Source organism: Sus scrofa, chromosome 4, assembly GCF_054392235.1.
Source record: "Sus scrofa isolate SSC_HxYL_T2T_F1_AM1 chromosome 4, Sscrofa_HxYL_maternal_Yorkshire_Landrace_v2.0, whole genome shotgun sequence".
Lineage (NCBI taxonomy): Eukaryota > Metazoa > Chordata > Mammalia > Artiodactyla > Suidae > Sus > Sus scrofa.
In genome coordinates, this window is record NC_139386.1 from 22,130,425 (window position 1) to 22,147,674 (window position 17,250).

Sequence of the window (17,250 nt, forward strand, 5' to 3'; positions counted from 1 at the left end):
ATGGAGTAGTTGCCTGGGCTTTGGAGTCAGAAAGTCTAAAGTCCGTTTGAGTCCTGCCACTTTACAAGCTGTGGTAAACAGCTTTTCTAAAAGGATTTCAATAATCGTGATTAGCTCATCAGAGTTATTGTGAGGAATAAAGTCAGATAACAAATAGAGACCACTTAGCAGGAGTCTGACATAATAAGTGCTCACTAAGTGCTGGTTTCTTTCCTGGCGCTTAGCCCTGTCCTTTCCCTCCAAGGCTATATCTGTGTGCATATTTTTAATATGATTTTATTATAATATGTAGGTAAATGATTTAGATTTATTTGACACAATATTAAGTAATTAAATAGGATGATAGGTCCATTAAATTGTTTTTAATTTTTAAAATTAAAATTGGAATATTACTTTGTCCTTTAATTGTTCCCTAATAAGACATCCATAAAACACTTTCCCCTCCCTTAATCTCCCAGACGGGTAACGAGTTTTAGACTTTGCTTCAGCTTTAGTTTTCTACTTTCAGCTTATCCCAGTCTGGCCGACTGTGGTAATTCTTTTTTCCTATTTTCTGGTGATAAATTTATTTCCTAAGGGTTCACTTAATAAAATAAGGATGATTTTTAAAATAAAGGCGAGGAATTGAAGGTGAAAAGAATGCTGATTAATTATTCTGCTGAACTGAAAAGCTTCTAATCCTTGGCCTTCCCAGTGATTTTAAGGAGAACTCAGTCTCAAACTCTTGTTTGCTTGTTTGCCACTGAGTCCAGATATAACATTTAAATATAAAACAGCATATTATTTTCAACGTTTCATATTTGAAGATAAAAACAATAGAAAGCCCAACAAATGTAGTGGATTTTTGAAAGGAGTAGTTATTGGACAGCCTGCCTCAGTTTAGACAATTTTAGCTCTCGGCAATTTAAAATTGACTATTTTGTAAAGAGGATATCTGGAAAAAGTGATTATGAATATGCTGGTGCCAAACTTTGAACAGTTATTTGGTGTTGTAAAGCAGGCTCTTCCTTTCCTTGGGAGAGGCTTAACCAATTAAGACAGTTGTAGAGGTTGAGGAGATTTATAAAACTTCAGATCATTTTTATATTCCTTCCAAATTTTGCAGCATCACCTCAGTTGCATCTAAGTGTAGCGGCGTATTAGTAATTTGAGTTGGCTTAGTATTAACTAGCAATTTGTCTTTGAAATTCATTTGCTGTGTACTGTTTCTTCTCAGTCGGTAGGGTGTTTGCTTTTTAAACTAAGAATGTTTAAAATGTTCTTTCCTAAATTTTTCACTATACAATTCTGAGCCTTTCTGTTGAATATTATCTTAAATTTTTGAGTAGTCCCCTCTCCCCAAAAGTTTTCCCTTGCCATTCATCTTGGGGAAGGAAATTCTCCAGAAGTATTTAGCTATTAACACAGAAGTGAATATCTTTGGTTGAAATTGCCGCTTGGGCTTCTGTTAAACATGAGAACTTTAGAACAAAAATGAAAGTGTGTCTAACCCTGAATCAGCTCTGCAAAGTTGCCAGTAAATGTTTGTTTCTGATTTCTTTATCTGCATTATGCATTTTATATCCGAGAACTTCAGTTTTTCATTTTACTTTTTCCTTTGTTTCTTTTGCTGTGATTCTCTTCCATCTGAGGTGTGAGGCACCCCCTTAAATAGGAGTGAACCGTATCTCTGTCTTGCCTGTGTCTTTTCTCCTCATCTCTTATAACTCCAGCCAGGAAGTGAGGATGGCTTGGAATGAGAAGGAAATAGCACCAGCCCCACTTGCTATGGCATACAGGCTGGGCCCCCTCCAGATGGCTGGGCCCCCTCCCCTTCCTGTTTACCTGAGCATCTTAGCTAAACTGGGTCTCTTGTTCGCGCCTCACCTAGCCACTCCCACTATCCTCCATCCCCAGCATAACCCTAGAGGGACTAGCAGAGCCACTAAAGCAGAGGCATTTGCCAGAGAGATTCAAATCTGGAATGACCTTTCTTTACTTCCTTTGTAAAGTTTACTGGCATGTCATTATGTTACAACTTTTTTCCTTGACAGAGGGGTAAAATGGGTATCGGCTGGTGTGGGAACTCAGCTCAGTTTGTTGATAGGGGTGTTGGCAGCACAGTTTGAGACTGCTAAGTGGGACACTCCGCTATGAATTTCTTATCCCTGCTTAGGTTTACTGGGAAGTGTGTTGGGTTTGGTTTTGTACGTTTTGAGAACTTGGGCTGCAGGGAGAGGACAAACTGTGAGTGAAGGGAAACGAGGGTCACATGTCTGTTGTCAACATTAGAACAAGGATATAGGTCTAAAGGCCTGCAGAGATAAGACTGTTTCTGAGTTGACTTTTTCCTTGGCTTGCATGTAATAGAACAAATATAACTTCTTTAAAAAAAAAAAAAAAAAGGAATCAAAGTAACCTCTTAAAACATGCATTTATTGGAGCCTCATCCAGTGAGGCCTGGGCCTCACTCAGTGTACCCCAGCTTCCCTCTGGAGCTCCAGCACCCTTACCCTCACCTTTTCAAGGATCACTTGCAGTCTTTTTAGATCCTTTATTTAAATGTGATACCACCAAAAAAAGTTATCTTTTTTAATTAAAAAAATTAGGGTGGTAAGTCTACCAAGATAAAAAATGACCTGATATTTCACACATTCTTATGTGTAATAGTGAAATTGCAGTTCATTGTAGGTTTTCATAAGTAATTTTATTAACTCACCTGTCATTGCTCTTAACCCTTAAATTTGTATTTTCATCTATATTTCTGTCATATGAAAATTCTTATGACTTTAAAAATAGATTTTTATTAAAGCCTCATAAAATCTTATATGTCATGATTTTCTAATCTGTAGAGAGGAAAATGGAAGTGCTCCTTCTCCAACCCTGGCTCATAATATAAAGGTTTATTTCTCCCTTCCTCCATCACTAGAAATAAATACATTGGCATTTATTACAGTGGTAACTCCACAGGGTGACAGGCTTCATTCATATCTCTTAGTCTCTTCCCACCTGGGAGAAGTATTTCATATTTCTTCTTATCCTTAACCAGGAGGCTGTAAGGTAGGTGAGACTCTGGATGAAGAAGGAATCTGTAGGTTTGCTACTGATTATAAGGTTTTCTACCTCATGTATCCTGAAAATGCTATTATAAAATCTACTGTATTCAGGCTATTTGACTTAGTAAGATTACAGAATATTTTTCAGAGAAATGCATTTTAATTTTAATTATTGATGCATGCTAGAGGCCCTGCTTAATTTATAGAAGACTCATTACTTAAAATTACAATATCCAGTGAGTAATGTGGAATCCTGGCATTTTGACTGGGATGGAATCTCGTGCTGGCCTGAGAACCTAGATCTCTAGATTCCAGGTTCGTTCTTTCTTTTCTACTATTACAAGTTGGTAGGATCTTAACTTCTGCTTATATTATAGCTAAATTGTGCATTAACAGATGTTTTGGAAGTAATTGTTTTAAAAAACTCATCCTATAAAATTGTATTTGTACTGTCAGTTGCTTGGTAATCTCTCCCCATCTCCTCTTTCTTACTCTTTTTAAAATGTTAAATTTAGTTCTGGGTCTTGTTTCACTGGTGGCACTAGAATTTTTCATTCATAAATTACATGTGATTAAATTTTACTAGCCAAATCAGTGATTTTACTTTAAAAGAGTTAGGAAATTTTAAAGCAGAAAGAGACCATCCACAGCAGTTGTTTTAACTGAAATGTATATGATTGATAGGAATCTGTTAAACTAGCTACAAAGGGGCTCTCTTACATGCTAGAGAGACACAAATAATTAAAGTAAAAGATAACTGATACAAGATATCATTTTTATTTTATTTTATTATTTTTTAGGTCTTTTTGTCTTTTTAGGGCCGTACCCACAGCATATGGAGGTTCCCCGGCTAGGGGTCCAGTTGGAGCTATAGCCATCTGCCTCTGCCACAGCCACAGCAATGTGGAATCTAAGCCATGTCTGTGACCTATACCACAGCTCACAGCTTCGCCACATCCTTAACCCACTGAGCGAGGCCATGGATCGAACCCATGTCCTCATGGATGCTAGTCGAGTTTGCTAACTGCTGAGCCACGATGGGAATTCCCAAGATATCATATTAATTTTATATTCTTTCTTGAGGCTATCATGTGGTATATAAAAAGAAAACTTCAAAAAACATGTAATTCTTGAGTAGTTGATGAGGTGGCTGTCATCTTTTTTCAGGAGAAATATATATCGTTCCTTTGAATACACAGATTTGTAATTTTTTTTACCTAGTAACAAATGTCCAAAAGACTTTGTCCATCTGGGGAAGGTTCTTTTATACTTTATGATCTAGATCTTGTTTGTTCTATAAAACCGTAGTGCTGTAACCAAGGAAATGACAGATACGTTAACTTTACTTTTGCTTAAACCTGATTAAGAGTTTTAAAAATGAAATGGTTAGATTTTGAGTTAAGCAGATATGTTTCCTCAGCCTAGTCATGCATTCATTATAGTAAAAATAATTTGGATATTATGTTAACTCAAATCTTCTCCTGTTTTATATATATGCTACTCATTATTGGGCTGTATCTGCTTTTAAAAATGTATCATTTATTGTCATTTTTGTGCCCGTTTTTCCGGTAATACTGCTTTGAGTTTGTAACATACATTATAGTCATTAATTTGACAAGTAAAAGTCATCCAAAGATTTCATTCCATGCATGGTGATTCAAATCATCTATTCTAATGAAAAAAGTAGTGTTTAACTTATTTAAGTGATTACTTAACACAAAGGAACACACAAACAAGAAAAAAGGATTCTTTTTAAAATTTAGCACATGCAGCAGGGGGCACCAGATGAAGGCAAAAATGAATTCTTACATTTTTAATCCGCTGCAGCTTGAATCCTGTTTGTACTTAAATAGTGTGGTAGTTAATTGTTTCCCTGTTAGTTTTCTTGTTGTTTTTAACTTCTCAAGACTGAAAACTGTGTTGAAGAAGACATTGCTAACTGCTTTCAACTTATTAATTCAAATGAAACTTCTTACAACTAACCATTTTAGTAATTGTACAAATTTTTTTTAAATAATAGGGACCACATTTAATAAATAATTACTCGTTTTGAATAAGGTATTATTATTACATTTTAATACCTTTTCTACAAAATTTTTCTTTTGTTAATGAGAAAAGGAATGCCCTAATGATTTGAAAGCTTAATTTGTTCTCTTTATATGCGTACTGAATGAAATTTTAATTTGGAAACCTGTTCCTTTTAGCTAATAAATAGCTGTGTAGAAATTTGTTTCTGAAAAAGCTGTTTTTAATATGGGTGATATATCATTTAATAGTTTTTCTTTTGTCCCCCCTCCCATCCTCATCATCCAGTTCAATATCAGATGGAAATGATGCGCAGCCTTCGCCACGTAAACATTGACCATCTCCATGTGGGCTGGTACCAGTCCACATACTATGGCTCTTTTGTCACCCGGGCACTTCTGGATTCTCAGTTTAGTTACCAGCATGCGATTGAAGAGTCTGTTGTTCTCATTTACGGTTAGTGGGAGTTTCCTTTATTATTCTTTTCTTCCCTTAATATTATTACTACTACTATTTTTGCTTTCTGTCTTTTTGCCTCTCAGAGTAGCCTGGCAGGCCTTCTCAAGTAAATACCAACCCTGTTCTGCAGCAGCCTCAGCAGCAGCTAAGTCTAGACAGGGTTTCCTTCTTTCTGTTTATTTTTCTTGCTATCAGAGCCCTGATGTGTACATTTTGGAATGCTGGAGTAGCTGCTTCATTTTTATTCCTCCATCTCCCCTCCCTCATTTGAAGGGGCTGGTGGAACTAGACCAGATGTCTAACAAACCCCGATTGCTAGAGTGTCTGGCTCTGTACGTGACTGACCAATCATAATACAGCGTGCCAAGTTTTTTTATACCTCTGACAGCAGCGTACAAAACCTGGACTGTTTCTTAGCACAAAGATTTTTTTCTTTTCGGCCTATTTAATGGTGTTTCCTCAAGCTCTCCAGACCAGATGTTCTGTGCTGTATCAGAACTGTAGGCAATTTAACAGCTTTATAGCCTTCCCCCTCCCCAAACACTCACAGTTTGCCATATCTGGCAGACTTGCATATAGTTTCCAGCTGAGAAGTAAATGTAACGTCCTGAGTATCTGTCAGAAAAAATACTAATGAATACGATCAATCTTATGAGCTGCCCCCAAATTGTTTCAGTATGTTAACAATTGGATTACAGTAAAGAACAAGTTGTTAAAGTGTACTTATATTGGCTGGAAACATTGCATCATCAGACCTTGATGAATTTTCCACTTGTTTCAATCTATTTTGGTTTTCATTTTATCACCTATTGCTAAAAGTTTCACTGTGTTAAGTTTCAGACAACATGAATGTTAACACAGGTTTTAGGCGAATATTGGCGTGCCGGAGCCGTTATCATGTGGCAAGTGCTAAGCTCCCTTCCTCACGGAGCATTTAAGCAGTTAGTTTTGACAAAATTAGTTTCTCTAAAACTAAAAAGACACTTGTGATTGCACTTTGACTTTAGTGATTTTTGTCTTTAGAATCTGTTTTAACTAAAAAATTTGAGCAGTGATTATTAGGATGGATGTATTTTGTTTGCAAGTCCATTCATTTAAATTTGTGACTAAGAACTCCACACGTTCATCCAATGAGTTTTCATGTTTAATATTCTTTGTCTTTTCCTTCTAATTATACAAGATGTATATAAGTTGTATGGAACATATGCTACATTTAATTTTTGTCAAGATTGCTGATTCTAGCTGAGGAATAGGTTTGAAAGTAACCGTAGTTTAAATCTTCTGTTTTCACTTTTGGGAGGAAGTTATTCTATCTATTATAAGTAGGATGATAGGTTCCTGCCTTTTCACTTACTATGTGCTGTACTGGTTTGCATCTGCTTCAAATTATTTATTTATTTTGATCTTCATTTTGCAGGTTGTATGGTAAGTTACAGAATGTTCCTAGGTGTCATTTGAGCACTGGTAGTGACAAAATTCTTAGTGATTTCTTTGTCTTTTCTTTGAGATCCCATAAAAACTGCCCAAGGATCTCTCTCACTAAAGGCATACAGACTGACTCCTAAACTGATGGAAGTTTGTAAAGAGAAGGATTTTTCTCCCGAAGCGTAAGTGTTTGGGGGCCTATGAGGCGTACGTTAAGGATTGGGTGCTTTTCTTTTGAGATATTAGTTTGCTACATTTATTGAATCCTCAGTGGTGGTGTGGTAATGCTTTTGCCATGTGGACAGTGGAAGTCTCTGCATGGCTGAGTGCTGCTTGATTTCTCCCTTTCCATGTTTAAACTGTTCTTTATGGAACGTCTCATCTCTTGTTCTCACCCAGGGTGAATTCAGTTAGAGTGGGAATTAATTAGCTACTGGATTTGAAGAAATAAATGATTAAATAAAGGGAGATGGGATGAACTAATCAGCGCCGTCAGGTTGTAAGCTCCCTGTCAGAACAATTGTAAGCTGTGGGTCTTATTTTCTGACCTCATGTTTCATTGTGGGGACGGGGGATTGGAAAGATACAAACGTTTTAAGGATTCAGTAAGGAGTCTGGCTTCTTGGAAATTTCATGGGTGACAGGTAGGCAGAGAATTAATCGGTAAGCTGTTTAGTGATCCTATATAATGGCATCAGAATATTCATGTAAAAATACTTTAAAAATACCAGAATTCTTTCATTTTCTGTTAATTATAGGAGTTTTATTTCTTACTAAATTAAAGGTAATAGTTTTGACTTCATGTAGGACAAACAGTTCATTACTAGTTTCCATTTGACTACTAAAGAAATTACAATGCAAAGAATTTTAAAAAGAAAAGCTAACTCGAACAGTTCCTGGCTATGGTGGTTATAACTCATCTGTGAGAAGTTGCATTCTTGCTGTGCCTGAGTTATTGTGTGTGGAATAGCCTGTGAGTGTCTTGCTAGTTGTTAATCTCTGGAGTTCAGTTGGCTTTTAAAATGAACTTTTTCAAGAACTAGAGTATATAGATTATATAGCATAACTTCCTCCAACATTTACGTTTTAGTATCAGTGAAATTTTGAAGGTACCTGATTACGAAGAAAGAGTAGTTTCTTTTGCCAAGAATCTTATTTTTTGGTCTTGTAGTTCAAATTCGGATCGTTTTCAGAGTTACTCAAATCCCTCGATCTAGGCTTGACTCTGTAAAACTCTAGTCTCTCTCCCTTTTTAAAAGAGTGCTAATGAAACAAACAAAAATTCTGAAGAGGGCCTGTATTTAGGGAAAATGTATGAAATAGTTACTTTAACACTTACTTTTGACCACCAGACTTAAAGTATTTTTAACATGCTTCACAGATTGAAAAAGGGAAATATCACCTTTGAGCACATGTTTGAAGAAGTGCCGATTGTCATTAAAAATTCACATCTGATCAATGTCCTAATGTGGGAGCTTGAGAAGAAGTCAGCTGTAGCAGATAAACATGAATTGCTCAGTCTTGCCAGCAGGTAAGCAGCCTTGTCTAATGAAAAGTCCCTTTTTATCACTTTCTGCAAAATGTTCTTTTACTTATTAGACTTTAACCTCTGAAACAAGAAAAAACTTGCTTAAGCACATTTTGAGGTTCTTAAGACATAACAATAGTATGTAGTACTTACCCAGCCCTGCTAAAATCCCAGGAAAAATGCTAAACTTATTGATAAAGTGAGACAGTATGAATACTAATAGCCCCTGTTATCATAAGAACCCTCTTCTGTCTTTGCTGTGTCATTTATGCTTTGAGATGGTAAATGACCACAGGCGAGGAATTTTTTGATTTGGCTCAGCTTTATTTATTATTCACTGTCCTTAGAAGCTTATGATATTATGTCTTAGTGTTTAATAATGCTTGGGAGAAAACCAAAAATGCTTCTTTGTTTTACTGGTGACATTTGCCCTTGTTCAGATGTAGACTCTATTAGTGGTAAACTTTGCGTTTGAATTTTCAATTAAATTTAGAATTTTTTTTTTTTTAACCTAACACTGGCTCTTGCTATCTTAGGCAGTGGTGACATAATTTCTTCCATTGTAACTGCTTTTGCTATCTAGTTATTATTTATTGTATTGATAAAATGCTGACTGAGGTGTTCCAAAACAGATTATTTCCCTTATGGAATTAATGTTTCATTTCCCCTCATTTATTGCTTTTAACAGAAATACGAACAGTCATGTGTATAGCTCCTCTTAAATGTTCTTTAAGCTCGATGTTCGTGATTGTTTTGTGGTGGGACGAGGCTAACAACAGACCTGTAGAATGAAATTAAATGGACAGAGTAGGTAATCAGTCAATATGCATTTGCTGAATGGCTGAGAAAACAAGGTGTGTTTTCTTAAAACAACCAGTTTGGAACAGAAGCTCAGTTATTTACTATATTTCTAGTTATCCCAGATAGAAGCTTGTACAAAATCATATACAGACTTTGTACTTCCATATAAGACCGGTGGGGATAAGTCCAAAAGGACTTGTGTAACCAGTGTTCTTCTCCATGCACTGGGATGGGTTGGACTGGTTGAAGTGCCCCTTTTTGTTGCATGAATCTATCACAGAGGCCACTAGAAAAGCCTTTACAAGGGAAGGAGATGGAAACTGGTTGGTAAACAGAGTGCTAAGTAATGCAGCCAGGTTGCAAGGCTCATTTGGCGCTAAAGAGTGTACTGTTTGACTGCAAACATATATTCATAATAGTCCTTTAATTTGTCTCTTTTAGAAGGTCATATTTTTCTTCATTGCTTTCACAAACACACTCGGCACACCTGTATTTAAAGCGTTGAGCTAAGAACCTTTTTCAGCATGCAAGGTTACAATTTGATGTATTAAGTATATAGTTATATAATAATTTTAAATTTACTATGTGAAAGCTTTTGCTTATTTAATTTATGTCTTCACATTTTCCCAGGCTTCTTTTATTGAGCATGCAAAACAAATACAGCCCTTCTCTGCTTTCACATTACCATTGAGCTGGTCTGTAATGTCTGTTTGTCCAAAGCAACATTTGTAATAGCCAAGAAAATGTTCCCAATTTGCCATAGCAACCAAGATTTGGACAAATATTTTATTATAGTTTTTATCTGTTGTATTTTATGTGAAATAGGAAGAGAAAGCCTTTGCTTTCCATGTGAAATTATTTAAAGGGTAAATTGGTATTCATGTTGGGAGAAAAAAAAAAGAAGCAACCTTGAAGTAGTGCTTATACTAATGGACTGTTACATTGACCCAAATTGATAATACTAATTTAAAAGACTGAAATGTAACATTTGTACTGCTCAAAGTTTAATTTCTAACATTAGTAGCATGATGATGGTAATCAGGCCATTAGCCATAAAGTTTTTTCTAAGAAACCATGTAAGAAATCATTCTTGGGCAGCTCCTTAAACATTTTGCTTGGTCTTGATTTTCACAACTCATATGTGTGTACCAGTTCTTTGACTTACCTGATAAATTTGCTCTATGCTATGAATAAAACATATTATGTTCCCTTTGATTTAAAAAATTATAATTATTTTGATTTTATTAGATGGAAGTTCTAGTAATGGTTATTTCATAACAGCTTTTATTTTTAAAAATGTGTTACACAAGCCTTCAGCTTTTGCACATGAAAAAATAATTCTGTTTTTATTTCCTCTTTAAAAAAGTAAACTATCCATACATGAAGGATATTGAGAACAAATTGATACCACAGCCAGAGCAGACTTATCACTGCACATCTCGGTTCATGTCTCTTTAAGTTATCGGTTTTCAGTTCTTTGTTTCTTTTGCAGTAAAAGAAAAGGCCATATTATTGAAACTCCTAACAGTAACTCCCTGTTTCAGTATTCTAGTTGAACTGGTGCCGAAAAGATCCTCATAAAATTTCCCTTGATAATGGACCTGATTCCCTGTGAATGTTATCTGGGAAATAGTTATGCATTATTGCTAATTCCTTTTGCCCTTCAGGGCCTGTACTGTGCAGATTTTCAAGTATTTTCTTATTGGTTAGATTTCTGAAGAGCATTATAATAATGGAAATATTATGAAATGTTTAAAGTCCGCAAATGCTTGTGGTCTTTCGTTATAATTATATATATTGACAACACCTAGTGTTAATACTTTACATAGAAGACATTTTTTGCTGCAGAGGGAAGGTCTATTCTAGTAGTACCTTTCTCATTGCTAAAATCAGTGTAGTCATTCTCCAGGATTCAGGGTCTGGAAACAAATAATAGCTCTTTCTCTGCTGTGGCTGTAACTCTCCTTAATGGCTTTCTCCAGTGTCGTGCTCGTACCTTGATTACCCAGTCAAGGATTGGGGGTGATCTTTCCCTTCTCTGAATTTCTTTTGCATTTAAGGATATCAATGACTTACTTAACAACTAATCATGTAGTTAATTATAGTATTTCTTATATTTAAGTCTTTGGGCCTCAGTTCTTCCGCTGGTGAAAATTAAGGATCAAGGCCTCCCAGGAGGCCAGCTCAGGATCTCTGGGGTTTTTTTGCACTTTCTTTTCTGAACTTCAGTTCTTTTCTATCCTGGTTCTTTTCTGTTCCATTTATTGACTGGCTTTTCCTACTTCAAATTTTATTTTTGAAAATGAGGAAAATTGAAAAAGTAATAAATAATACAGTGATGTCCATAAACCTTTACCTGGATTCACCAGTGCTATGAGCACATTGGTACCGCTCTCTTTTTCTCTATAGATATAAACATGTACTTTCTTTCCTGAACCATTTAAGAGTATATTGTAGACATGACACTTAACCCCTAAATACTTGAACATACATCTCCTAAGAATAAGTATGAACATTTAAACTTTTTAAGTCTACCTCTTAAAAAACAAAGTTACGAAGAAAACACTTGTGCCATGAATATCCATTCCATTTCCTCTCACCTTTTTTACTTTATCTTCTTTTTTTCGTTGTTTTTTTTACAGGCAAACTTCTTAATTGGATTTTACATGTCACTTATCCTAAACACTTAGTATTCTATATCTCTTCTGTGTTAGAGTTCTCTCTAAAGTCACAAAAGGCGACTTTATTGTATACTGCTGGATATTGTAGACTCTCAAACATTTAATGTATTGATCACACTTCTTCCTGAAATACTTTGTTTGCAAACTGGGATACTACCACTGGGTTACTTCTGGCTTCTTCTTGTTCTCCATAGTGAGCCTTCTTCTGCTCATCCTTAAATATCAGTGTTCCTTGGTGTCTCTCTTATCCTGTGTGACTTCTGGGGTGATTTCATATTATTCCTTATCTTTTCCTATGTTAGGACAGGGTCTCATTATTTCTTTTCCTGATTACTTTCACCATCTCCTCACTTTCTCCTTCTGACCTTTATTGCAGTGATCTTATTAAATGCAAATTGTGTGATCATATTACTCCCTTGCTTAAAATTTTTGGCCGATTCCCCATTGTGCTTAGAATAGAATCCACACTTACAGCCTGAGCTTCCAAGAGGACTGTTTTGCCTCTTCACCTTCCTTGCTCTCTTTTTTCCTCATTCTTGCCCTTCTCCTGTGCTTCCGATGTACTGAGTTACTTGCAGTTCTTTTAAATGCACCATGCTTTTCATGCCAGTGTCTCTGAACATGATACCTACACATAGTATCTGCAGTGTCCCTCCTGAAGCTCTCAGGTCATCTGAAAGTCTTTATCTGGTCCTACCAAGCTATTTCTTATACTTCTCTTCTATTAAAGAATCTACTATCACTGTGTTGCATCTCTTTTTGCATTCCTCTCTTCTCACTAGAGTGTTTTGATTTGCCTCTTCTAGACATTCTGTATAGATGGAACCATAATGTGAGTGGCCTTTTGTGTCTGTTTTCTTTCCCTTAGTACTGCCTTTAAGTTGCATTCATGTGTCAGTACCTTATTATTATTTTATTTTTTTATATATAATGATTTTACATTTTTTCCATTATAGCTGGTTTACAGTGTTCTGTCAATTTTCTACTGTACAGCTTGGTGATCCAGTTACACATACATGTATACATTCTTTTTTCTCACATTATCATGCTCCATCATAAGTGACCAGACATAGTTCCCAGTGCTATACAGCAGGAACTCACTGCTAATCCATTCCAAAGGCAATAGTCTGCATCTGTTAACCCCATCCATCCCACTCCATCCCCCTCCCCCTTGGCAACCACAAGTCTATTCTCCAAGTCTATGATTTTCTTTTCTGTGAAAGGTTCCTTTGTGCTGTATATTAAATTCCAGATATAAGCGATATCATATGATATTTGTCTTTCTCTTTCTTACTTCACTTAGTATGAGAGTCTCTAGGTCTATCCATGTTGCTGCAAATGGCATTATGTCATTCTTTTTTACGGCTGAGTAGTATTCCATTGTATATATATACCACATCTTCCTAATCCAATCATCTGTTGATGGGCATTTGGGTTGTTTCCATGTCTTGGCTATTATGAATAGAGCTGCAATGAACATGCAGGTGCATGTGTCTTTTTCAAGGAAAGTTTTGTCCGGATAGATGCCCAAGAGTGGGATTGCTGGGTCGTATGGTAGTTCTGTGTACAGATTTCTAAGGTACCTCCATACTGTTCTCCATAGTGGCTGTACCAGCTTACATTCCCAGCAACAGTGCAGGAGGATTCCCTTTTCTCCACACCCCCTCCAGCACTTGTTATTTGTGGACTTAGTAATGATGGCCATTCTGATTGGTGTGAGTTGGTATCTCAGTAATTTTGATTTGCATTTCTCTAATAATCAGGGATGTTGAGCATTTTTTCATGTGGTTGTTGGCCATCTGTATATCTTCCTCGGAAAAATGTCAATTCAGGTCTTTTGCCCATTTTTCCATTGGGTGGTTGGCTTTTTTGCTGTTGAGTTGTGTAAGTTGTTTGTATATTTTAGAGATTAAGTCCTTGTCTGTTGCATCATTTGAAACTGTGTCCTCCCATTCTTTAAGTTGTCTTTTTGTTTTCTTTTTGGTTTCCTTTGCTGTGCAAAAGCCTGTCAGTTTGATTAGGTCCCATTGGTTTATTTTTGCTTTTATTTCTGTTGCTTTGGGTTAGTTATTTATTATTTTATTTAATGGTACTAGTCCATTGAATGGCCATGTCACAATTTATCCGTTCATCCTCTGTATTGGGATTTTTCTACTCTTTTGTTGGCAGTTTTGAATAATGCAACTATTAACATACATGTACAAGTTTTTTTGTGAGCATAAGTTTTCAGTTCTCTTGAGTATACACCTAGGAGTACAACTGCTGGGTCGTATGGTAACTCTGTGTTTAACTTTTTGGGGAACCATCAAATTTTTCCATAGCAGCTTTTTACATTCTCACACAATCTATGAGTATTCTAATTTATCTGCATTCTTGCCAACATTCCCCAGTACACTCTTAATCATCTCCTCTCCAGTGTATTCTCTGCATACCCAGGGTGATCATTTTAAAATGTAAGAGAAGACATGTCACCGTTCATGTTAGAGTTCATGAAGGGTCTGATTCATACTAACCGTGTTGTCGAGGTGCTGTTGGTGCAGCTCACGGCTTCCCACACGTGCTGTCTGACCTCCTGAACCTACCTCTGTGCCCTGACGTGCCAGGCCTCTTCTTTTTATCTGTCTAGTTCTTGCCCATCTCAGGCCTTCAGCACTCATGCTTTCTTCCACCTAGAATACTTTTTGCATGCTGATGCCTTCTAATCTTTTGTTTTTAGCCTATCATCTTTCTAAAGAGATTTTCTGAGTATATTGTCTAATGTGTCTTAGAGACTATCTTCCACTTTTCCTCCTCCCCCTCCCAACCAGTTGTAATCTCAGGGAAGACTAAGACCTTGAAAGTGTTATTCACTATTGTCTTATTTGTTAACACTGAGACTGGAACCTAATAGTTGTTTAGTAAATACCTATTTGAAATCAGTGAATGAGTACTGTTTGTCAACTAGTTATTTTTAAGGTATATACCTGAGTTGTGGGCATTACCATGGTAGCAGATACTGTTGCAGGCAGAAATCAGTGAATATGGTGGATATTGTACTAATCATTGGCATCACTTTATGAGATGATTTTGATAAATAAGCTGCAATAGAAACTTCTGGAGAGAAAAAGAAGGATGAATGACTATACTGAGATTCTAAGAAGGGTGGAGGAAAAGGAGCCCTCTTTTAGATTTGCAGAGTAAATGCTGTAGTTACTGTCTCAGAACCTGTCACATAGAGAAGCCATATGACAGAAGTCTCTGTGTTTGTGTGATTTGTTCTTTCTATGGCTGCTGATTTGAATGCTCTGAAGCACAATTGGGAAGAGCAGAGGTAGAGCTAAGGGAGAAGGTTCAGGAATACTGAGCTTACGTTAAACTTGGTTGTTCAGAAAGTATACCTTATAGATACCCTGCTAGATAGGTTCAGCTGTTTCTCCTCTTATATATGTGTACTCTGACAATAAGAAATTGAACTGTTAATTGAACTGTAACTACCCTTGTAGTTACAGTTGTGGGTTTGATATGAAAAGTTTAATAACAAGCCAACTCTTTCCTCTCTCTTTGCTTCCCTGTGCATGTGCACCTACGTTCTTTTTAGCAAGTGGAAGACCAGTTTAATAGTGTGAACATTGGCAAAGCTATAACTTTCAAGTATTATATGTCAGTATACTTTATATTTCAGCAATCATTTGGGGAAGAACCTCCAGTTGCTGATGGACAGAGTGGATGAAATGAGCCAAGATATAGTTAAATATAACACATATCTGAGGAACACGAGTAAACAGCAGCAGCAGAAACATCAGGTTGGTATTACAGGAAAATTCTACAAACAGAATCCATTTCTAAGTATTATACTTCAGGAGTCATCTTCAAAATGATCTAAATTATCTTTTGTTTGTTTGTTTTTTGTTTTTTGCTTTTTAGAGCTGCACTTGCGGCATATGGAGATTCCCAGGCTAGGGGTTGAATCGGAGCTTCAGCTTCCAGCCTACCCCACAGCCACAGCAATTCTAGATCTGAGCCACATCTGTGACCTACGCACGGCAATGCCGGATCCTTAACCCACTGAGTGAGACCAGGGATCAAACCCGCAACCTCATGGTTACTGGCCGGTTCATTAACCACTGAGCCACTATGGGAAATCCACTAAATTATCTTTGATAAAGCATTGACTCTTAGATAGTAACTCTATATCATATTTTAAAAGATAATTCTGTACATAGTATATTCCTACTATATATTTATAAGTTGGATTTAAAAAATACCTGTCTTTAAGAGTGTTGTTTTTTTTAAAAAACTCAGATTGTAATGTCAAGGTTATGCAAATAAGAGATACATTTATTGAGAAAATCAGGCAGAGAGATTCTAGAGAGTCACAGCTCATTTCTTTACTAACTGTAATTGGTTTGCTAGTGGCTCATTGCAGCATAGTTAGCAATCTTCAGTTCATTTAAAAAACTGAGCAATTGTGATTAAGAGCAAGCAGTTTTGATAGGAAATAATGGACCAACTGCTGTGAAATAGATAGTATAATACAGATAAAAACCCTAGAATTACCTGGATATTCTTATATGCACGTCCATACTGCTCTGGCCATTTAATCTTTTCTTATTAGTGTTGCCTGAAGGCCGGCCGAATGATTTTTACAGTTCCTGGAATATGGTTTTGGTCTGTATTGCTTCGAAATATTCTTAAGTTTTAATTCATAGATAGGTTGATTCTAGAATGTATATTTTTCTGAGTGTTCAGCTCCTCTGTGTTCATTAAAATGTACTGGAAACTAGGTGTTGGTGACTATGGGATTTTAAGTATAGCTAAGTCGTTTGAGAATATTTAAATTTTTTTAATATTAATGTTCATATATTTAGTGGAATTTAAAATACTTTGTTTCTACAACAAAGAATTTTAAAGACATATAAATCTATATAAAATGTCTTTTTTAATGGAAATGATGGTGGTGAAGATGGTGAAAATCTTTTTGAAACGAGGTGGGGGAAAAAACCCAGCTTGGTTCCATTCCTCTGCTGCACTTCCTATCAGATCAACTGGAGGATCAAACTGAAAACCTGTCACCCATGAGAGTTGATTCTGTGATTCTGGAAACCAACCTCAAGAGATTTTTTTTTCTTCTTCTTTTTATGGTCACATCTGTAGCGTATGGAAGTTCCCCGGCTAGGGGTGGACTCGGAGCTACAGCTGCTGCAGCTCATGGCAACGCTGGGTCCTTAAATCCACTGAGTAAGCCTAGGGATTGAACCCTCATCCTAATGGATACTAGTCTGGTTCTTAACCCACTGAGCCACAACAGGAACTCCCA

General features: G+C 36.3%; 1 protein-coding gene across 2 annotated transcripts in view; it reads left to right on the forward strand.

The window, feature by feature from the left end:
- Nucleotides 1-17,250, forward strand: part of EIF3H (eukaryotic translation initiation factor 3 subunit H) — a 98,606-nt gene that overhangs the window by 78,576 nt on the left and 2,780 nt on the right. The window contains exons 3-6 of one of the 2 annotated variants that reach the window (XM_085021831.1): nt 5,312-5,516; nt 7,027-7,126; nt 8,326-8,475; nt 15,616-15,736. In XM_085021831.1, coding sequence (XP_084877957.1) covers nt 5,312-5,516; nt 7,027-7,126; nt 8,326-8,475; nt 15,616-15,736 — 576 coding nt within the window. The remainder of the gene's footprint in view (nt 1-5,311; nt 5,517-7,026; nt 7,127-8,325; nt 8,476-15,615; nt 15,737-17,250) is intronic. The other variant, XM_003125515.6, reaches the window with a different exon arrangement.